We start from the raw sequence: 24452 nt of genomic DNA, 5'->3' as shown, positions 1-24452 counted from the left end.
TTAAGTCTCCCTTTTTTTAGTTACAGATTTGAGACGTTACCATGACCATTAATCTGAGTGTCACGACTTCCACCAAAGTCGGTTCCTCCCCTTGTTCTGGCAGCGTTTGGCGGTCGGCGTCACCGGTCTTCTAGCCATCGTCGATCCACTTTTTATTTTCCATTTGTTTTGTCTTGTTTTCCTTACACACCTGGTTTTCATTCCCCTCATTACTCGCGGTGTGTTTAACCCTCGTTTCCCCCCATGTCTTTGTGCGGAATTTGTTTGCTGTAAGAGCTGGTGCACATGTTGACTGATGAATTGTTTGCTGTAAGTGCTGGTGCACATGTGACTGGTGCGCGTCGGGTTTTGTACCATGTTGATCATTACATTATGCCGTTGTTTTGCCATTAAACTGCTCCGGCTATTACCTAGTTCTGCTCTCCTGCGTCTGACTTCCTCTGCCAGCAGTACCCCTTTACACTGGTGAGGAAACAAGAGTAGTGACATAGTGGTGAAAAGTCTAATTTATGGTCAGGTTTCAGAGGCAAGTGTCAGGAAATGATGGTTTAAACAGAGGGGAGTTTATGGAATCCAGACCGCACAACCTGCAGCTCAGGGACCAAACACCAGAGGTCAGGGGTGAACGTTGGAACAGCAGGGGGTGGTTGTCAGTCTGACCCCTAGGGGAAAGGGGCAGTCCGGAGCAGCTAGAGGAAGTGTGTAATACAGAAGTAATGACACGTTAGTCTGACCTTCACCAGCCCTCGGTGATGATTGGTATATTGACTCACTCTGGCCAGAAAGAGAGAAACAGCCAATGAAGGGAGTTGAAAAGAGAAACCTTTTTTTTTTTTAATGAGGTTTCGATACGACCACTGTGTCATGCCATTCAGATGCAGAGGGACAGATAAATACGACACAGAAACTAGAATTTCAATGTAAAAACCAAAACTCTTCTCATTCTGTGGGATATGGGGAAATGTAAACTCTTTTTCATGTTGGGGTCATTAGTGAGGATGTCAGTCTGTGGGTTTGATGATGACTTGTGTTTGATTTGGTCCGACAGGCTCTTTGTGCCCGTGTCTCCCACAATGCAAAGCATCTCCATCCCCACGGACAGCCTTATTCTGTTGTCGCAGATCTAATGATCTGTTTTCAAAGTGCCACATTCTTCTTTCTTTTCTTATATATTTCCGGTATCTTGTTTGAGGGTGGCGTTAAGCGCGGCCTTTTGCGGTTTCATCATTGTCGTCACCGAGCATCTGTCGGCTATCTCCTGCACAGTAGTGGGCAAGCACGCTCACGAATCATGTTGCAGCAGGACCACAAAGAAATGTGGCGTCTGTTAAGCCCAGGGAGACGAGCTTTGAACGTATGTTTTGCCTGTTTGTTTGTCTTTTTGTTTGTGTGATGTTAACCAGCCACGGTAATTAGACCCCACCCTGGCAGCCATGATGGGTCTATCTGTCTCAGGTCTGACAGCCAGAAGAAGACAGTAGCCTGACCCTCATTAAAGCAGCAGCACATTGGCTCGCTCTGCTCTGGGAGCTAAGAGGCTATTTATCTACTGGCGAGGTCGAGGGCAGCTCACTGGGGTCCTGGCATCATAACACAGTAGGAGGGTGTCATGCTGGAAGTGCTAATCATTACGGGCTCTCCCAGGGAAACTTTACTACTGTGCTCAGAGCAGTATTGGTAAACACATCTGTGTGTTTGTATCGATTGAGCTCCTTGACCATCTTGGCCGTCTACTCCGCCAGCAGATGCCTGTAGTACCCATGCAACATACCATTCACCGCTGTTGGCTCCATACAGCCCTTCTCTCCTCCCACCCCCTCATATCCTCCTGCCCTCCACCTCCTCTTTCACATGCCAAGAGACAGCGCTGTAGGCGAGCGCTGACAAAATGCTGTCATTATCTTAGCGTTAAGCGGGCCGCCCACGCAATGCCTCTCATTCATTTCACAGCTAGCCTACTGGCCCCAGGGGAGAGAAGAAGGGCGCATGGGGTTGAGAGAGAAGGCCTCCTCTTCTGTGTTTCTACTCCTCCCTCGCTTCCTCACTCTCCCCGAAGCCTTCTCAGAGCACATGACACCCGCATCAGAGCTGAGAGAGAGAGAGAGAGAGAGAGAGAGAGAGAGAGAGAGAGAAGAGAGAGAGAGAGAGAGAGAGAGAGAGAGAGAGAGAGAGAGAGAGAGAGAGAGAGAGAGAGAGAGAGAGAGAGAGAGAGAGAGAGAGAGAGAGAGAGAGAGAGAGAGAGAGAGAGAGAGAGAGAGTGAGAGAGAGAGAGAGAGAGAGAGAGAGAGAGAGAGAGAGCCTAGTTGTAGCCAGAATGTGAGCGGTAGTAGCATAGATGGTAGACAATAAAACAAGAGGACATAGGTAAAGCAACAGTGGTTACAAGCCAAGATTATCTACTGAAATAGAGAAAGCAAGTCTAGAAGTGACAGGCATGAAATAGGGAAACTACTGTGATAGTTGGGCTGGCAGTTTTTAGTAGAGACGAGAGCTTACACACAGATTGGTATAGTCCACCGTTGTTCCGTTTGCCACCACGCCTCACACTCGTGTCTGTCACCCAAGTCTCCACTGTGATATGGGTATTCGTGCGTACAGCTCCTGACATCAAATACGAGCACACACATACGCACAAAATGTGGACTATGCCCCCCCCCCCCCCCACAGAGAGCAGTGTCTTGCAGGGAGTTTGTGACAGCAATGTTGGTGGGAGGGAGAGCGTGGGCCAGGCTAAGAAAAGACAAACTCAGCGCTGGTGATTCAGCAGCTCTTTCTAAGTCCAACTGTGAAGCCTGATTCATTTGCTCTTTAATGGCAATCCTAACTCACTGTGCATTTGGAATATCTTGCACATTAAGAGTAGGGGAGCGTTATAATGATCCAGTCCTTGGCTGGCTGAGTGTGTGTAATGTACCACTGCAGGGTGTAAAGTTCTCCCACAAATTCTTTGTTCAATGATCACTCTCCCCTCCCTTAGAGTTAGTCACCGCTTGTTCTCTCCGGGCCTGTGCAGTGTGCATCTGACGGCGTTTTGAGTCAAAGTTTTTCCCAGAGCGCTGGACTAGCGTGCTTCTACACCTGCATTGCTTGCTGTTTGGGGTTTCAGGCTGGGTTTCTGTACACCACTTTGAGATATCAGCTGATGTACGAAGGGCTATATAAATACATTTGATTTGATTTGACTATTTTAGAGCCGCTATTGCGATGGTGTGGTTTTTGTTTGGTTTCTGACAACTCCGGTCCAGTCGTTCCTAATTTAGCAAACAAGAGGTTGGAGCTGCGTGATTGTGCCGCGGCAAAGTGTCACTCGTCACATTATGGAGCATGGTAAGATGCTAATGAGTAGACCTAAATGCCATTTCTCCTGAGAGAGTGTGTGAGTGTGTGACCGTTATGTGTGATCTCACTGCTGAAAGTGTCCCTGGCTGTATCTAGGAATAGAACCAATCATGAGTTAGGCTATAACAGGACCGTTGTAAATGTGTCTATGGGCTGAACACTGTTGAGGACAAGATTGGTCCAGCTGGTTCATACTGGTTCTATCCCAGCCCTGTGTACAAGACAATGGACTGAGGTGTGATTGCAAGGAGAGACTCAATCACTAAAACGTCTCTAGAATAGCCAAACAACTGTCCTAGTAAGTCTTGCTCCCCCCCCCCCCCTCCCTCCCAGCCCACCAGAAATCTCCAGTGCCCCTAACCCAGAGAACTGTAATTTCTCTCTCAGCATTAAATATTATTCCATGTATTTCATCTCCTTCATCTTCCTCTGTTTTCTCCTCCGGGGAGTTTTCCCTGCTTTGCTTTTGACACGGATAAACTGTGAGGATTTCCAGAAGTGACAAGGTGTGACTGACGGGTGACTCTATCTAAGCCGTAACTCCGTATCCCCCCCCACAGACACACACTACCACCCAGTTTAGTCCCCCTCCCCTCCCCTCCTCCCCAAGGTTAGAAAACTTCCCCTCCACTCTCTTCACGCCTGTTTTGCCAGACGCGTGGTCGGGATTAGCTGAAGCGATTATCAGGAGCTTTTGCAGTTTTGTGCAGATGAATCACGGTAATGCTACACAGTGAAGCGCCTCATGCATTCCTAAGCCTCCTCTACACATCTCTCTGATTCTCCCAAACGACACGGCGAGTCAGTTGGCTTCGCCTCACTAAGCCAGGTGGAGGTGAGTCAACTCCAGGCAAGTTGGTGCCTTCAAACACACACACACACACACACACACATACATCCGTGTGAACATGCACGCATGCACACATGCATACACACACACCTGCATCTGTAGAGCTGCCATGGCAAATACAGGAATAAGCATCAATGCAGAGAAATAGCTAGTCTGTAAACTAGCCATTTTTCACTGTACAGTTGTAACTAACTGCTGTGTACAGTTGGTGCCTTCAAACACACACACACACACACACACACACACATACATCCGTGTGAACATGCACGCATGCACACATGCATACACACACACCTGCATCTGTAGAGCTGCCAGGGCAAATACAGGAATAAGCATCAATGCAGAGAAATAGCTAGTCTGTAAACTAGCCATTTTTCACTGTACAGTTGTAACTAACTGCTGTGTACAGTTGTAACTAACTGCTGTGTACAGTTGTAACTAACTGCTGTGTACAGTTGTAACTAACTGCTGTGCACAGTTGTAACTAACTGCTGTGTACAGTTGTAACTAACTGCTGTGCACAGTTGTAACTAACTGCTGTGTACAGTTGTAACTAACTGCTGTGTACAGTTGTAACTAACTGCTGTGTACAATTGTAACTAACTGCTGTGTACAGTTGTAACTAACTGCTGTGTACAGTTGCAACTAACTGCTGTGTACAGTTGTAACTAACTGCTGTGTACAGTTGTAACTAACTTCTGTGTACAGATGTAACTAACTGCTGTGTACAGTTGCAACTAACTGCTGTGTACAGTTGCAACTAACTGCTGTGTACAGTTGTAACTAACTGCTGTGTACAGTTGTAACTAACTGCTGTGTACAGTTGTAACTAACTGCTGTGTACAGTTGTAACTAACTGCTGTGTACAGTTGCAACTAACTGCTGTGTACAGTGGTAACTAACTGCTGTTTACAGTTGTAACTAACTGCTGTGTACAGTTGTAACTAACTGCTGTGTACAGTTGCAACTAACAATTGTAACGTCCTGGATTTGGATGCCCCGCCTACTTCTCTAGTCCTAGGCATTAAATGTCACATGATAGCTCTGTTTTTACACTCACTCAGATGTAGCACACACACCCTATGGGGGAGAGGAGTGCCTTTGGCGCTTTCTGACTTTGCTGCGATGCTAAACATTTCTCTAACGTGTTCGCCTTCAGGGTAGTTTAACTCCAATCGGCGTGTACTGTTTAACATTACCGTAGCGGATTGCTATCAAGTGTCCGTGCGTCAACGGGAGTAATGAACCGTTTATGTTCCTATCACTACCACGGTTGCCGTGATGGCTTCTGTCGTCTCGTCTCGTGAAGTTTCTCTCCAGTTTCCAACTCTGTCTTTCTCGTCCTCTCCTTTCCTCCCCTCTCTCACTCTTGACTTGTTGCTACTTAGTAACTCTCCTCCTGCAGATGTTGTGGACTAATTGCAAAGCCTTTTTGCAGTTCTTCTTCACACTGCGTCCCTCCTTTCCTCGGCGAACAGATGATCATGGCCCCTTTTTTCACCCCTCCCTCTTCCAAAAAAAACATCTCAAGGATGTTCTCATTAACAGGACTTGTCACAACAACCAGCTAGCAGCGCTAATTTATCCCCCCCCCCCCCTCCCCTGTCCACCACCTACTCAACCCCTCCTGCTAGCAGGTGTGTGGTCTCCCCCTGGAAGCTCCAGGGACCTCTCCTTCCCAACCTCACAACAATTAGCCCGCACTGAAGCTGTGTGGCATCAAAGGCTGTGTGTCTCTGTGTGCGTACTTACCACTAGGACCCTCCCCTAACCCGATTACTACCTGGCATAAATCATTTTCCTATAGGACCACTCTAGGTCTGGAGTGTGTACTGTAGAGTGTCCATGGAGTGCCTGAAGTGTCTGCATTGTCTGAAGGTGTGTCACGTAACTAATTGGTCCGTCATGCGGGAGTATCTCTTTAGGGCAGCCGTATTCCCAGACACGCCTGAAGAAGGAGAGGAGGAGAGACGGAGAGAGGAAGAGATCGACACCTCCATGTACTGTATCACCGTTAGGTTGTGAGATGAGGTTTCTACTGAATCCTAGATGTCCAATCTTTCACACGCAATGACAAACAATCACAGATATACATACACACACACACACACAGAAACACATACACACACGCGCGGTGTGGGATTTACCCTCCTAATGCCTCCAAACCCGTAGAAACGTTTAGCTGACGGCTGTAAGACCCATCGATCACCTCGCTGCAAAGCCTTCTCATTCTGCCTGCAACAGGGGCTCAATGATGCAGGCTGGCATCAACACACACACGCACACACAAACACACACACCCTTGGGGAAGGTTTTGATAGCGATCATCAGTGACAAATGTCTCTACTTCAGCTTGGTCATAAGACACCATACCCTAAGCACACAGGCTGAGGGCTTAGTGCACACGAGTCTCTGTTGAGGAAGGAGCATACACACACAAGCACACACACACACACACACACACACACACACACACACACACACACAAACACACAAGCACACACAGACACACACACACACACACACACACACACACACACAGACACACACACACATACACACATACACACACACTCACTGTCTAAGGCCTTACCTGTGTCTGGTGTGACCGCAGCTGTTACCATAATTGCAGCTGTAGGCTACTAGCAGGAGTAGGCTAGCTTTGAATGTGGCCTGTAGCCTGTTTCCATTGACACAGTAGCACGGTTGCTGTATTGAAAGTTTTACTTTGGGCAGCACGTGGATGTCGTTAAGCTGGAGAGCTCTACCTCTCTAGCCATGGGTTCTGGTTTGACTGTTTCCTGAACCTTTCCCTCGTGGTTCCTCATCTATGGGAAACTTGACAAGCACTAATTGCACAGTTCACCTACCCAAGTCTCTCACGGGAGTGCATCTTTCCAGGAAAAAGAGGGGCAATATCCACCGTCCTATTGAAAAACCACTGCTACATCCACCATTTCCTAGGGTTTGAGGGACTCCAAATTGATTCGTTTCTCTCGCAGCACATAGCCAGTGGGGCCTATTTTGCATATTGCCTGGCCCGTCAGAGAAACAGAACGTCAGAAACACTTGTATATCGCCTGGCCCGTCAGAGAAACGGAACGTCAGAAACACTTGTATATCGCCTGGCCCGTCAGAGAAACGGAACGTCAGAAACACTTGTATATCGCCTGGCCCGTCAGAGAAACGGAACGTCAGAAACACTTGTATATCGCCTGGCCCGTCAGAGAAACGGAACGTCAGAAACACTTGTATATCGCCTGGCCCGTCAGAGAAACGGAACGTCAGAAACACTTGTATATCGCCTGGCCCGTCAGAGAAACGGAACGTCAGAAACACTTGTATATCGCCTGGCCCGTCACAGAAACAGAACGTCAGAAACACTTGTACATCGCCTAGCCCGTCACAGAAACAGAACGTCAGAAACACTTGGAGGACGATAGGTTGATTAGTTAAGAGAAACAAACCGTTTTTCCCCCTCCGGCAGTTTTGAGGAAGTAAGTGCGTCCTGGTATGTGAAAGACAACGACAGTCTGAGAAACGAATAGCCAAGGCAGAGCAGTCTGTGTGAATGGTGTGTTTGCCTTGTCCCTTTTATGATACTTTGCTGTGCAAGGATGATGACGGGGGGAGAGAGTGACCCCCTGTCTGTGATAGGATTGAGGAAAGCTGGTGTTAGACTGCGATACAGTAGGTGGTGGGGTTGGGGGAGAGTGGGGGGATGGGTTGGGAGTTGGTTTCGGGGGGGGGGTGGGTGGAGTGACAGGGATGGCGCATTTGGCAGAGTGGGCAGATCGGCTGGGACTCTGGTCCCTCAACACCACACACACACACACTGACCTTGAGTACCCTCTCCCAGACAAATGCCACCTGAGCCCTTGGCGGGTAGTGATGCTGAAGAGGACAGTGGGGATGTGGGAGAAAATGTTGAATGTGTGTAAACAAACCCAAATCCTGCAGGGTCAGACTGTGTCTGCTGACTGAGTGGAAAGTGCTGAGAGCAGCAGCCTTTGTCAAAGAGAACCTGGGGTTCTCTGAAAGACAAGACGCCCCCGTAGCCAGCCTCCCACCCCCTCCACATCTTTATACCCCGAGGACACAGGGCATAGGCATACAGGAGTCCTTCTCCCTCTCTATCTCTCTCTCTCTTTCTCTCTCCTCTTACGGAAAAAAAACACATGATTTCACACGTGGAAAATCACATGATTTTCACATATGACATTTCCACATATTTTGCATGAAATCAAGTGAAAACGTGTTTTTGGAAGACTTCACATGGAAATGTTCACGCCACGTGTAGTTTCATGTTATCACATGTTGAAATGTTGCATCCCCGTGTTGTCACAATTATTTCACATTCATTTCACATGAAATCGTGTTTTCACGTGTGCTCACATGTTGTCACGTGTTGTTCCATGTCCTGACATGTTGATTTAGATGTTGTCACACGTTATCACATTAACTTCACATTAAATCAGATGTGAAACACATGAGGAACTCGTGATCTTACATGTGAAGCACGTGATCATGTGAAATGCATGTTTTTTACTGTAATGGTCTATCTCTCTCTCTCTCTCTCCCAATCGCTCTCTCTCGCTCTCTCTTTCTCAATCAAGCACACACACACACACACACACACACACACACACGCACCCCGTAAGTCGGTCATTGCTCTTGGGTATGGTAAGAACGCACATAGAAACGCACTTTGGCCCATAGAAACGCACTTTGGCCCATAGAAACGCACTTTGGCCCATAGAAACACACTTTGGCCCATAGAAACGCACTAAGATCTTTACCTTTTGACTGTTAATATCACAAAAGTGCCTCGACTTCAGTAAATATCTACCTAATCATTGCGTTAGCATCACGGTCGTTGTAAGTGATACAGGATCGGGGGCTCTGTGTCAAGGGAACGCCACACTAGGTATTAAATTCATCATTGCATTTTGTAGGTTATCGATCCACAGAACCCGATGAACAGCAATCACCAGAAGGCTTTACGGCTCTCCCCCATAACCACAGAAAGCCAGGGTAAAAGGCCAAATTGAATGAAGTGGAGACATGATTGCTGTGTGGAAATGAGAGACGCACATGAGGGGGATGTCGGCTTTGGTTAGCAGTGTACAGTGTCTGTGCGCGTGTTTGAGGTGCAGCACTATGTCTGACAGTCCAGCCTCCAAACTAAGATCATTGGGGAGGTTCACAGGCGTGCCGCCTAAAGCTTAGTGTGTTTTGACTGCGGCTTTGGCACAACATACTAGACGGCTGTAAAGAACAGTTGGAAAAGTTGCTGCTTGCTTCTTCTCAATTTGTCTCTTCCTCTGCTGTGGAGGCTTGTCTATGCCTGGGAGAGGCTTTTGTTTAGTCTGATCCCCCTCTTTCCCTCTCTCTCTCTCTCTCTCCCTCTCCTTCCCTGCATTGTCTTCTAATCACCGCTAAAGACTTCTCTAATTGCCAAACAAGTCTGCTTTCTCTCACAGACCCTCCTCTCTTTCTCTCTCCTCTCCTCGGGATTGTCGTCTCCTCTTTCTCGCTCTAACCTCCCTCTCTTTCTCTTTCTCCTCCACCACCGCGCTCTCTCTCCTCTCCTCGGGATCGTCGTCTCCTCTTTCTCGCTCTAACCTCCCTCTCTTTCTCTTTCTCCTCCACCACCGCTCTCTCTCCTCTCCTCGGGATCGTCGTCTCCTCTTTCTCGCTCTAACCTCCCTCTATTTCTTCTGTCTGCATCTTGTTCTCTCGCTCTCTCTCCCCGTTCCCTCCTCAAACACCCAAGACAGAGGGGGAAATGTGATTCGTTTAAACAGAGCGTATTGTATGACTCTTTGTTTTTGAATGATTTGAACGTGATTTACTAAGCAAGGAGAGTTAGGAGAAATGGCCTCTTGAGAAGAAAACCATTGATTATTTGTGCGCGTGTGTGTATAGGTGTGTGCAACTCTGGCTCACACACACACACACACACACACGGTAGAAACTTTTGAGCGTGGAGCGTTTTTGACGTTTTTGAAAAGCAGAAGTGAAGCGTTTTCACTCTTTAAAAGACACTGCAGGACCTCCATATTCAGACAACACTCTCCACCACCGTCTGGTTGAACTCGTAGCTAAAGAAACCAGCTAACAAATAGGTTCTATGTTGGACTTTTTGGTCAGGGTCCTTTGTTCAAATGGTAGGTTGGCAGACAGCTTGGTAGGTGCTTTGTCTGGAGACAATTCTGACCTAGGACCTGCCTGCACGATCCCTAGAGTACTACACATACACACATACACTGTACACGCACAACGGCAGAGAAAACCAACACACAGCATGCAGCCCACATGGAGGAGGGGGGTTGTCTCATAGCTGTCCGTCAGTGGTGTGTTAGTGGTTTGGCCATGCCCCGTCAGTCAGGCTGTCCTCAGCCAGCCTGTCCTCAGCCAGCCTGTCCTCAGTCAGCCTGTCCTGATACTCTGCTTATACCTTATACACTACATACTCCCCACAGTCAGTCAGTCTGATCACCAGCCATATCTCCCCCCCCCTCTCTCTCCATCCTCTGTCCCCTCACCTTACATCTCTCACTCACTCCATCTCCCCCTCTCTCCATCTCTTTGGCCTGCCAACTCTCTCTCTCTCTCTCTCTCTCCCTAACTCTGCCCCTCCCTCCATCCATCTCCTCTCTCTGTCTATCTCTGGGGAGGCCTGGCCAATTAACCTGTTTGAACAGCCATCTGAAGAACCATCAATTCCAGTAGGCTGTGTGTGAGAGAGAGCCAGTATGCCGTCTACACTGAGCCAGAGTCCCAGTGCCAGACACCATCAAATCCCCCTCCTCCTAAACGTGTGGGCAGGCCCACTGTATTCCACTGTCCACTAGAGCATTCATCTCTCCCTTCCTCCTTTCTGCCCCTTCTCTGACATTATCCCAGCATCCATTTATTTCGGACTCATTTCGACTCACTCTCCTCTCATCCTTTCCTGATTGGGCCCACTAGAGCACCCATCTCGCTCTTCTTGCCTAATCTCTATCCCTCTATTTTCTCACAGTATCGCTTTCTCCGCTACGGCTTCCATCTTTCTCGGGCCTATCTCTAACTCAATCTCCTCTCTCCCTTCCCTGGTTATGTCCCTTCCTCAGATCACTTTCAACAGCTGTCAGACTGACTGGTCATAGAGGACATTGCAGCAATAAGGAGTCCTTAACAGACTTTTCCCTAATTAAGCCTGTCCTCAAACCCTGGGAAAACAAGAGGAAGAAAGAGTGTGTGTGTGTGTGAGTGAGTGAGTGAGTGAGAGAGAGAGAGAGAGAGAGAGAGAGAGAGAGAGAGAGAGAGAGAGAGAGAGAGAGAGACCCGATTCCTTCACACATTGTCCTTACCTGCCCAGCATGTCCTTCCCCTTTTATTCTCTCCAAAGGAATATCGATGGAGGGAAAATAAAAGGGATTCAACCCTGGGGATGGAACATTGTTGCGTCGCTGTAACCATAGCCGTAGCAGTTTATTGCCATGACTGCTCTCTGGGTTAGCGGTGGTAGCGATTGAGCGCTTGCAGCTTTGGCACTGTGGGGGGTGCGGTCCTATTTGTCAGATCAATGCAGAACACCATCCTGCTTTAGAGGGTTTGTTTACGTGCAGCAGTGAAGTGGATCATTGTTCCTCAGTGTCGCTGTTGTGAGCTTATTTTTATAATCTATCTCATTCTGCTATCGAACCTCCCGAACCGTTAAGAAATGGCACTCTTTGGAGTTTTGTTTGTATTCTTGTGTGTGTGTGTGTGCTGTGTACCGGGGGCTGGGGGGGGGGGGGGGGGGGGGGGGATGATGACAAAGAACTGCAACTGGTAGTGTCGTTGTGTTTCTGATTGGTCCAGCAATAGGAGTCTCTAGGTACCTCTGGGGTATTCCAATTGGATACTTGGCATGTCACTCATTTAGACTGTTTGTTAGCCGCTTTTGTCTAGACAAATACACACACATACAGTTGAAGTTGGAAGTTACATACACTTAGGTTGGAGTCATTAAAACTTGTTTTTCAACCACTCCACACATTTCTTGTTCACAAACTATAGTTTTGGCAAGTCGGTTAGGACATTACTTTGTGCATGACATGAGTCATTTTTCCAACAATTGTTTACAGACAGATTATTTGTATACATATTTTTATTTCACCTTTATTTCACCTGGTAGGCCAGTTGAGAACAAGTTCTCATTTACAACTGCGACCTGGCCAAGATAAAGCAAAGCAGTGCGACACAATCAACAACACAGAGTTACACATGGAATAAACAAACATACAGTCAATAATACAATAGAGAAAGTCTATATACAGTGTGTGCAAATGAGGTAGGATAAGGGGGGTGAGGCAATAAATAGGCCATAGTGGCAAAAGTATTACAATATGGAAAATTAATCACTGGAGTGATAGATGTGCAGAAGATGAGTGTGCAAGTAACGGTACTGGGGTGCAAAGGAGCAAAATAAATAACAATATGGTGATGAGGTAGTTGGATGGGCTGTTTACAGATGGGCTATGTACAGGTGCAGTGATCTGTGAGCTGCTCTGACAGCTTGTGTTTAAAGCTAGTGAGGGAGATATGAGTCTCCAGCTTCAGTGATTTTTGCAGTTCGCTCCAGTCATTGGCAGCAGAGAACTAGAAGGAAAGGCGGCCGATGGAGGAATTGGCTTTGGGGGTGACCAGTGAAATATACCTGCTGGAGCGCTTGCTGCGGGTGGGTGCTGCTATGGGGTTTTACCTAGCAATGACTTATAGATGACCTGGAGCCAGTGGGTTTGGCGACGGATATGAAGCGAGGGCCAGCCAACGAGAGCATACAGGTCGCAGTGGTGGGTAGTATATGGGGCTTTGGTGACAAAACGGATGGCACTGTGTTAGACTGCATCCAATTTGCTGAGTGTTGGAGGCTATTTTGTAAATGACATCACGAAGTCAAGAATTGGTAGGATAGTACCTTTTACTAGGGTATGTTTGGCAGCATGAGTGAAGGATGCTTTGTTTCATTTTGGATTGGAGATGCTTAATGTGAGTCTGGAAGGAGAGTTTACAGTCTAACCAGACACCTAGGTATTTGTCCACATATTCTAAGTCAGAGATGCTTAATGTGAGTCTGGAAAGAGAATTTACAGTCTAACCAGACACCTAGGTATTTGTCCACATATTCTAAGTCAGAACCATCCAGAGTAGTGATGCTGGGTGGGTGGGTAGGTGTGAGCAGCGATCGGTGGAAGAGCATGCATTTAGTTTTGGTTGCATTTAAGAACAGTTGGAGGCCACGGAAGGAGAGTTGTAATGGCATTGAAGCTCGTCTGGAGGTTAGTTAACACAGTGTCCAAAGAAGGACCAGAAGTATACAGAATGGTGTCGTCTGCGTAGAGGTGGATCAGAGAATCACCAACAGCAAGAGCGACATTATTGATGTATACAGAGAAAAGAGTCGGCCCGAGGATTGAACCCTGTGGCACCCCCATAGAGCCTGCCAGAGGTCCGGACAACAGGCCCTCTGATTTGAAACACTGAACTCTGTCTGAGAAGTAGTTGGTGAACCAGGCTAGGCAGTCATTTGAGAAACCAAGGCTGTTGAGTCTGCCAATAAGAATATGGTGATTGACAGAGTCGAAAGCCTTGTCCAGGTCGATGAATACAGCTGCACAGTATTGTCTCTTATCGATGGCAGTTATGATATCGTTTAGGACCTTGAGCGTGGCTGAGGTGCACCCGTGACCAGCTCGGAAACCAGATTGCATAGCGGAGAAGGTACGGTGGGATTCGAAATGGTCTGTGCTCTGTTTGTTAACTTGGCTTTCGAAGACCTTAGAAAGGCAGGTAAGATAGATATAGGTCTGTAGCAGTTTGGGTCTAGAGTGTCTCCCCCTTTGAAGAGGGGGATGACTGCGGCAGCTTTCCAATCTTTGGGGATCTCAGACGCTACGAAAAAGAGGTTGAACAAGCTAGTAATAGGGGTTGCAACAATTTTGGCTGATAATTTTAGGAAGAAAAGGTCCAGATTGTCTAGCCCTGCTGATTTGTAGGGGTCCAGATTTTGCAGCTCTTTCAGAACATCAGCTATCTGGATTTGGGTGAAGGATAAATGGGGAGGCTTGGGCAAGTTGCAGTGAGGGGTGCAGGGTTGTTGACCGGTGTCGGGGTAGCCAGGTGGAAAGCATGGCCAGTCGTAGAAAAATGCTTATTGAAATGTTCAATTATCGTTGCTTTATCGGTGGTGACAGTGTTTCCTAGCCTCAGTGCAGTGTGCAGCTGGGAGGAGGTGCTCTTATTCTCCATGGACTTTACAGCGTCCCAGAACTTTTTGGAGTTAGGGTTACAGGATGCAAATTTCTGTTTGAAAAAGCTTGCTTTTGCTTTCCTAACTGCCTGTGTATATTGGTTCCTAACTTCCCTGAAAAGTTGGGGCTATGCGATGCTAATGCAGTACGCCACAGGATGTTTTGTGCTGGTCAAGGTCAGTCAGGTCTGGAGTGAACCAAGGCTATATCTGTTCCTGGTTCTACATTTTTTGAATGGAGCATGCTTATTTAAGGAGGTGAGGAAAGCACTTTTAAAGAACAACCAGACGTCCTCTACTGACGGAATGAGGTCAATATCATTCCAGGATACCCGGGCCAGGTCGATTAGAAAGGCCTGCTCGCTGAAGTGTTTTAGGGAGCGTTTGACAGTGATGAGGGGTGGTCGCCTGACCACAGACCCATTACGGATGCAGGCAATGAGGCAGTGATTGCTGAGATCCTGGTTGAAGACAGCAGAGGTGTATTTGGAGGGCAGGTTGGTTAGGATGATATCTATGAGGGTGCCCATGTGTATAGATTTTGGTTTGTACCTGGTGGGTTCATTGATAATTTGTGTGAGATTGAGAGCATCAAGCTTAGATTGTAGGATGGCCGGGGTGTTAAGCATGTCCCAGTTTAGGTCACCTAGGAGCACGAGCTCTGAAGATAAATGGGTGGCAATCAATTTGCATATGGTGTCAAGAGCACAGCCGGGGGCAGAAGGTGGTCTATAGCAAGTGGCACTTTCACTTATAATTCACTGTATCACAATTCCAGTGGGTCAGAAGTTTACATACACTAAGTTGACTGTGCCTTTAAACAGCTTGGAAAATGTCATAAAATGATGTCATGGCTTTAGAAGCTTCTGATAGGCTAATTGACATAATTTGAGTCTATTGGAGGTGTACCCGTGGATGTATTTCAAGGCCTACCTTCAAACTCAGTGCCTCTTTGCTTGACATCATGGGAAAATCAAAAGAAATCAGCCAAGACCTCCACGAGTCTGGTTCATCCTTGAGAGCAATTTCCAAATGCCTGAAGGTACCACGTTCATCTGTACAAACAATAGTACGCAAGTATAAACACCATGGGACCACGCAGCCATCATACCGCTCAGGAAGGAGACGCGTTCTGTCTCCTAGAGATGAATGAACTTTGGTGCGAAAAGTGTGAATCAATCCTAGAACAACAGCAAAATACCTTGTGAAGATGCTGGAGGAAACGGGTACAAAGTATCTATATCCACAGTAAAACGAGTCCAATATCGACATAACCTGAAAGGCCGCTCAGCAAGGAAGAAGCCACTGCTCTGAAACCGCCATAAAAAGCCAGACTACGATTTGCAGCTGCACATGGAGACAAAGATCGTACTTTTGGGTGAAATTTCCTCTGGTCTGATGAAACAAAAATATAACTGTTTGGCCATAATGACGTAATGTTTGGAGGAAAAAGGGGAGGCTTGCAAGCCGAAGAACACCATCCCAACCGTGAAGCACGGGGGTGGCAGCATCAAGTTGTGGGGGTGCTTTGCTGCAGGAGGGACTGTTACACTTCACAAAATAGATGGCATCATGAGGCAGGAAAATTATGTGGATATATTGAAGCAACATCTCAAGTCATCAGTCAGGAAGTTAAAGCTTGGTCGCAAATGTGTCTTCCAAATGGACAATGACCCCACGCATACTTCCAAAATTGTGGCAAAATGGCTTAAGGACAACAAAGTTAAGGTATTGGAGTGCCCATCACAAAGCTCTGACCTCAATCCCATAGAAAATTTGTGGGCAGAACTGAAAAGTGTGTGCTAGCAAGGAGGCCTTCAAACTTGACTCGGTTACACCAGCTCTTTCAGGAGGAAAGGGCCAAAATCCACCCAACTTACTGTGGGAAGCTTGTAGAAGGCTACCCGAAACGTTTGACCCAAGTTAAACAATTTAAAGGCAATGTTACCAAATACCATTTGAGTGTATGTAAACTTCTGACCCACTGGGAATGTGATGAAAGAAAGAAATGCTGAAATAAATAATTCTCTCTACTATTATTCTGACATTTGCCATTCTTAAAATAAAGTGGTGATCCTAACTGACCTAAGACAGGGAATTTTTACTAGGATTAAATGTCAGGAATTGTGAAAAACTGAGTTTAAATGTATTTGGCTAAGGTGTATGTAAACATCTGACTTCAACTGTACACACACGCGCGCGCGCACACACACTCTCTCTCTCACACACACACACACACACACACACACACACACACACACACACACACACACACATAATACATATGTAATACATAGAGAGACAACTGAAGAGAGAGAAACAGAGGAACAAATGAGGTTGCCTCCATTTGTGATGGAGATAGAGAGAGGTGAAGGGCTCCACACAGAGACAAAGGGAGGGAGATTTTGGCGAGCAAAAGGGGTGCTTGTTTTGGTTTTGACACATCCAGCACACACTTCCTTATGCAGCTCTCCTTTGGTCCTGTTGTGTCTGTATGAACACACAGAGATGCACTATGAATAATCTCATGAAGAAAACAACTCTCAACTCAAGCAAAGCCCATGACAGAGGTACAACCAAAATATAACCCTACCCATCAGCCAGTACAGAGGTGGTCCCCCACATGCCTGTCCAGAATACCAGAAGGGAGAGTGGGGGGGAAGAGAGCTTTGTCTTTCCTTTGTTATTCAGGCATCTGGCGTTGAAAGACAGGGAATGTATCAAATGTGTGGATATAGGGATCTTAATGGGCTGTGAAGGTGAGCTATGAGTAGTGTGGTGGTGGTGGTGGTGGTGGGGGGGTGTTGGGGTTGGGGGGTACACCAGGCAAATGCATTATACACACCTGCCTATTAGCACGTCTCAGTTAGTTCCCGAAGCACTCCACCAAAAGCCCCCCCCCCCCCCCCCCCCCCCCACACACACACACACACACTCGCACACACACATGCAAGGCTATCAGTTTGAGAAGCTTGAAGATATCCTTTCCTCTCCCGCCCTTTCTCTGAGCTTCTTCTGTAGGGGACTTCTGCACCACTGGCTCTGTGCCCAGAGAGAGAGAGGGAGAGAGAGAGAGAGAGAGAGAGAGAGAGAGAGGGGGGGAGAGAGAGAGAGAGAGAGAGGGAGAGAGAGAGGGAGGTGGAGAGAGAGGAGGGGGAGAGAGAGAGAGAGAAAGGGAGGGAGGGAGGGAGGCGGAGAGAGAGAGGGAGAGAGAGAGGGAGGTGGAGAGAGAGGAGGGGGAGAGAGAGAGAGGGAGAGAGAGAAAGAGAGGTGGAGAGAGAGAGGGAGGTGGAGAGAGAGAGAGAGAGAGAGAGAGGGAGGGGGAGAGAGAGAGGGAGGGAGGTGGAGAGAGAGAGAGAGAGGTGGAGAGAGAGAGGGAGGTGGAGAGAGAGAGAGAGAGAGGGAGGTGGAGAGAGAGGGAGGTGGAGAGAGAGAGGGAGGTGGAGAGAGAGAGAGAGAGGGAGGGAGGGGGAGAGAGAGAGCGAGAAAGACCACCTGCTGCTCATTATATGCACATATTTGACTGCTGCAGCGTTACATGAGCACTTGTCATTACAATAAAGCATTTTGGAATTTGAATGTGACTTCCTCTTTGCTAATATAATCAGGCTGCCTTCCAAAACTGTTTCAGCGCTTGTTTGCCAACTGTAGCGTTTGTTTGTCCTGCAGAGAGAACAGAGAGAGAGAGAGAGAGGCGAAAGATAGAGAGGGCAGAGAGAGAAGAGAGAGAGGACAGGGAGAGAAAGGGGAAAAAGAGACGGCAGGGAGAGAGGTAGAGGGAGGGAGAGGAAGGCACAGAGCGAGAGCCAAAGAGAGAAAAAGACAGAGAAGGAGAGTGTTGATAAATGTGTTTGCGATAATGTATATTGATGTTTGTGGTGAACGGGGACCGGGGACTCTTCTGTTGTATCACAAAACACAAAACTCAGTTCCCCTAATACCCCAGGCTGGACTGGGACGCCTGTCCTTAGACAACACCTGTTACCAGGAAATGAGTGGTGTTGGCTCATTCTGTCTGGGTTTAGTTTCCGAGAGAACGTTTTTAATGACGTTTCACCAGATACATCAACGGGAACAGACTCTGGTGAGTTCTGTCCTTCAGCCCCAAGGTTCCTCTCACTCGAGATGGTGTCTAGACAAGGTAATCCCTGGGACGGAAAAGAAGACAGAGTGAGACAGAGAGAGAGAGAGAGAAGCTAATTGCCCTAGCCCCTGAGCCTGGAGATTGGTGGGGTGGCGTGGGTCTGTTTGTGTTGGGCTGAAGACAGAAGACAACAGTCTGGCTCTTCCAGTGGTCTGTAGCTGGTGGGAACGTGTGTGGACACAGAATAATGGACCCATAATAGGAGATAATAACACACCATAATAAAATATTGTCCTCAATAGGGCCTGAGTACAAGGACCACACAACTTAGGGACATAAACACAGCATTGTACACACACACACACACACACACGTTTCCTTTATGGCCTTTGCTTGACTTGATATCTACGTCGTGTTTGTGGGGTAACTGAATTTCGCCGCCTCCCTTCCACCCGTTGTTTAGTTTCTCAGGGATGTGAAGGATAAGGACATTTTCTCAATTTCATGCTGATTTGCTGCGTATTAGCCTGTGGTCGAAGTCAATAGTGTGTTCAGTCAGCCATGGAGACGGGAGGTTCAGACTCAGGGTTGGGTTTCGAGTTTCATTCAATCTCTGCTTCTTTCTAATAGGCTGTTCCACTGCCTCTGTTTAATGATTGTGTGTAATTAGTGAAACTGGATATAGACACCTCTCTCTCTCTCTCTCTCTCTCTCTCTCGCTCTCTCTATATATTTATCATTAACTCTTTAACAGACAGCTGAACTGGGCAGTGGACCTAATTTTGACAACCGACCTTAAATTAAAGATATTCATTTTGTTTGGCATAATTTATCATCAACCAATGCCATTTACTAAAATGGTCATGTGGTTTTCATTGTCGGACTCACATCTTTCTTTAAACACCCATTCAAAGATGGTTGTAAAACCAGGAAGTGAATGTGAGCAAAACCAAACCTAAGTTATCGCACATTTTTTGTGTGCTAATTTTGTGTACAATTTCAAATGAGAGGGTTGTAGAATTGTGTCGACCTCTAAAACATCACTTGTGCGGCCTATACTGAGGCTAAATACACATTTTGCAGGGTTAACATGGATCTGAACAGGACTTGGTGATCCGGGTCATTTCATATCACATTCTCTGACTACTGTGTTGTATTTGTAATGAAGAGAATGGGTGCGTGAGAGTGCTTATTTGCCTTGTATGCGTGGTGCTTTGCCCAAGACCTTATAGGCCTGCCCATTAAATTGTAATTTTTGTATCTTGGTCTTTATTTGTACAGTATGTCTGTCTGTGTTCTGATTCTTTAAGTCTCTGTTGTATAGTATGCTATAGCTATAATTGCCTATTCTCCTTTCTCAGATATCTTTCTTCTGAATGTACTTATATAGTTGTATTCAAGCTTTTGGGTTTTGACCAGATGCTATATGTTCTATAAGTGCGAATGCGCTTTACAGTATACTAGCTTATTCTCCTCTCTCCGACAGAGACGTTGAGACGGCAACACAAAGCCCATCTCATTCTCTCCTTTATTTCCACCCTGTTCCTTTAGAAAGGTTGTGACATTATCAGGGATATTTCTCCAAACATCATTTCCGGGTAGAGGTCCACAGAGAGACCGGCAGGCAGATGATGTATGCAGGCATGAAGAGACAACATCAAACAGCTCAAGTGCAAAATACCACACTGCTGTATTCATAACCTTTCAATGGAATACGAACCGTATCCACCACCATGGTCATTCACGTATGATAATGTGAACCATGTATTGGTAGTATTAACATGTATTGGTAGTATTAACATGTATTGGTAGTATTACCATGTATTGGTAGTATTACCATGTATTGGTAGTATTAACATGTATTGGTAGTATTACCATGTATTGGTAGTATTAACATGTATTGGTAGTATTACCATGTATTGGTAGTATTAACATGTATTGGTAGTATTACCATGTATTGGTAGTATTAACATGTATTGGTAGTATTAACATGTATTGGTAGTATTATCCAGTCGTAACTATGCATGAATTACATATCTCTCTCTCTCTCTCTCTCTCTCTCTCTCTCTCTCTCTCTCTCTCTCTCTCTCTCTCTCTCTCTAGTGTGGTTTGATGACTGTATGGAGAACGAGGGGGTGGTCTTTCAGAGCGGTGACGCCAGGTTCAGCGTTGGGACCGATGGGTCCATCTATACCCAGAGAGAGGTGGCAGGCCTGAGCGGACCGGTCCAGTTCACGGTCACTGCCAGCGGTCCACACACACACGTGTGGGAGACAACGGTCAAACTGGCCCTGATGGGGCAACCCACACCCTCACCGCCGGGCAATCAGGTAAGAATATCATTCTGTTCATACACACACCTGCACGTAAGTGCATACTCACGTCACACGCACACACACCTGCACGTAACTGCATACTCACGTCACACACACACACCTGCACGTAATTGCATACTCACGTCACACCTACACACACACACACACCTGCACGTAAGTGCATACTCACGTCACACCTACACACACACACACACCTGCACGTAAGTGCATACTCACGTCACACCTACACACCCACTCTCGCACACCTTTGAAGCGTATCTCCCCAAAGTACTCTAGAACCCTACCTAGAAAACCACCAACTTCCATCCTCAGGTTTCAGTCAGCGATCAGCTCAGTGTGATCTCCCTTACTCCCTTATCTTCTGCTGGGGTCTGGATAGCAACTAACAACTGAGTGGTATGATCATCACACTCTCAAAGGGGAGGAGTACTGTACTCACCCGTAAGCTGTTATTGGAAAACATCCGTCCGTTCGCCCGTCTGTCTGTCCCTCCCTGTCCCCGGTTGCCAAATGCCTGGCTTTCCCTGACAGTGCTAAAGACCAGGTAGACAGCAGAGCTCTGACTACAGCGCGTCGCCTCATCTCATGTGATCGTCAGTGCCCGCCTAGAAGAAGGCAGCAGTGCTGCTAATGTTAAACCACGTTCAGTAACGACAACGCACACTACTTTTATGGGGGCTGTGCCGATAGAAGGCATCCAGCCACCCAGATCAATTCCAGCAGAGACGGAGTGATCACTTACAGCCTTAATGTCGGACAGCACTCACACTTGGTCTCAGTTAGTCTGTAAAAGAGGTCGGGGGGACACAGGTATGAGCGGTGCCATGCATTGTGGGATTGAATCTCTTCTGGAAAGAATATCTTGGGTGCCAGGGATGACTGTGTTCCTGGGTCAAGGGACTTGTGTGATACATTGTTAAGACTTATACCCCCTAGTTTTATACTCAGCTGGCCCCTCCCGGGAGTTTGTGTTAAACGCACTACAACAAAGTTTCTTTGTGTACTTGGGAGTATGGCTAGACGGTACACTGTCCTTCTCTCAGCCCATATCATAGCTGCAGGCTTACGTTAAATCTAGACTTGGTTTCCTCTCTCGTAATCTCTCCTCTTTCACCCCAGCTGCCAAACTAACCCTGATTTAGATGACCATCCTACCCATGCTAGATCACGGAGATGTAACTTATAGATCGGCAGGTAAGTGGTGCTTTCCAGCGGCTAGATGTTCTTTACCATTGGGCCATCAGATTTGCCACCAATGCTCCTTATAGGACATATTGCTGCAATCTATACTCCTCTGTAAACTGGCCATCTCTGTATACCCGACACAAGACCCATGGGTTGATGCTTATTTATAAAGCACTCTTAGGCCTCCCTCCCAACTGCGAACCTCTTTCCCACACATACAGCACCCATTCTGTCATTCGCATTCTGTTAAAGGTCCCCGAAGCGCACACGTCCCTGGGTCGCTCCTCTTTTCAGTTCGCTGCAGCTAGCGACTGGAAGGAGCTACAAACAAAACACTCAAACTGGACAATCATGGACACTCTTACTGACACGTTGCCGGGATTTATTGCTGTCTCTACCTTTTTGCCCTTCGTGCTTGTTTTCCGTGCCTGACAATGTTTGTACCATGTTTGTGCTGCTACCATGTTGTATTGCTGCCATGTTGCGTTGTTGTCTTAGGTCCCTCCTTATGTAGTGTTGGGGTGTCTCTCTTGTCGTGATGTGTGTTTTGTCCAGTTTTAAAAATAAAAATAAATCTTATCCCAGCCCCCCGTAATAGTAGCTCAAACCTGGCAACCCAGGAATGAACTGAGTAGTCCTATAATAGTGTCTGAATCCAGGAATACACTGAGTGTCTCAAACCTGGCAACCCAGGAATGAACTATAATGGTGTCTCAAACCTGGCATCCCGGGCGGGAGACTGAGTAGACCTATATTAGTAGTCCTATGATTTATTTACTGAGGGTAGCATACAGCCCCGGAAGGAGGATAAAAATACCCACAACTGATTTCACTCTGCTGCCTATACAGAGACTGTCACACATAGTCATCCTGGACTTTCACCAGGGCACTGGGTTCATGAGGGCTTGGCATGGCCTTCATCTCAACCCTTTAGGTTAGAATAGAAGGCTATTCAAGGAGTGGAAGGTTAGGATGGTAGGAAACAGCATATATTAACAAAGTTAGAGTGACTATACTGTAGCTTTGAGCTAAGACTTTGAGTCTAAGACTCGTCATTGGCCCGTTCCATCTCTCTCCCTGAACCCCAATGATCCATTCCAGCATCTAATCAGCATTTAATCAGTGCAGTGATTCTCATGTCTCCCTGCCACCTGGTACTAAATGTCCTACTGGAGCCGAGAGTGGTAGGGGTGGCCAGGGCACTCTGACATTGCTTAGATAGGGATCACAGGATCAGCCAAAATTCTCCCTGTCCAGAACAGACCATGTGCCACTCAGTTCTCTGCCATCAAAATGATCCACCAAGAGAACCTCTTACTGTGGGCAGCCAATATGGAGTCACACCATGGCTGCAGTACTATGTGAGGAGAGTGTGTTGGGTCCAAGGGAGTGTGTGTGAAGCCAAGTGTGTGTGCGAGTGCTCATGGAACTCAGGCAGCGTCACACCCAAATCCCACTGGGTTCACGGACTTTGCGGCAGCGATAGCCAGTCGAACCAAAGAGCAGGTCTTAGACCCGAAGCAACTACTCCATTGTTTGTCTATGACACATTCATGCTTATGAAGTCCGATACGGAAGAGGGAGGAGAATGGAGTTGGGTCAGACCATTCTACTACAGCTGTAGTAATACAAATTGCGATACAGACATAGAAAACAACAAGGACGCACGAACACAATGTGAAAATGGCTTTTTGTGGTGCTCTGCTCTGTGGAGTAATAACATCCAGATGTGTGTTTTGCCAGGGGCTGACTGATATCAAAGTGTACCGGCCGGGGTGCGAGCGGAGGCTCGGGAGGGTAGGGGAAGGCCGGGATAGGAGCCAGCTGGCTGGTTTCTGGTGGCACCGGAGCTGGGCGCCGCTTCCATTTCACACTCACTGACTCCTGTTCACACAGTGTGTGTGTGTGTGTACGTGTGAGAGAGAATGTGTGTTTGTTTCTGTGCTAAAGGGATTATGTAGGATCATGTGAATATTAAGTGTGTGTTTTAGTGTACACTTCTGGTTGTGGATAGAGTGTGTGCGTATGTGCGCGCAGGCGTCAGTTCCTGCGTGTGTGTTAATGTGCGTGCGTGCATGCGTGTGTCTCTTTGTGTGTCTGTGTGTCTTTTCTCTGTGTGTCTTGTCTCTGTGTGCGTGTGGGCTAGAGAAAGGAAGAACGTATGTTGAAAGTCTGTTGACTCTATTAAGCTGCTGTTCGGAAACTGAGTCTACGTCTGGCTCGGCTCTCTTCCTCTCCTCCTCTGCCATTCTTCTGTTCCAACAGTGGATGGAGGGAGTGTTGTTTCATTTGCTGCAGAGGAGAGCTGGCATTTCTGTGTTAACACTTAATAAACAGTGAGTTGAACATTGTGGTCTCCATGGTCTTGTTGTCTGG

At 47.2% G+C, this 24452-nt stretch overlaps 1 protein-coding gene across 1 annotated transcript in view; it reads left to right on the top strand.

Annotated features, from left to right (window-relative positions):
* The window catches only part of LOC110532012 (cadherin-4), a 375041-nt gene that overhangs the window by 248487 nt on the left and 102102 nt on the right, over positions 1 to 24452 (top strand). Inside the window, exon 4 of the mRNA XM_036987924.2 lies at positions 20659 to 20885. Within this exon, the coding sequence (XP_036843819.1) occupies positions 20659 to 20885 (227 nt within the window). The remainder of the gene's footprint in view (positions 1 to 20658; positions 20886 to 24452) is intronic.

This window comes from Oncorhynchus mykiss, chromosome 9, assembly GCF_057628025.1.
Source record: "Oncorhynchus mykiss isolate SJ-2025 chromosome 9, ASM5762802v1, whole genome shotgun sequence".
Taxonomy (NCBI): domain Eukaryota; kingdom Metazoa; phylum Chordata; class Actinopteri; order Salmoniformes; family Salmonidae; genus Oncorhynchus; species Oncorhynchus mykiss.
Note: the sequence above shows the minus strand (reverse complement) of the source record. Positions and strands in the feature narration are given on the sequence as shown.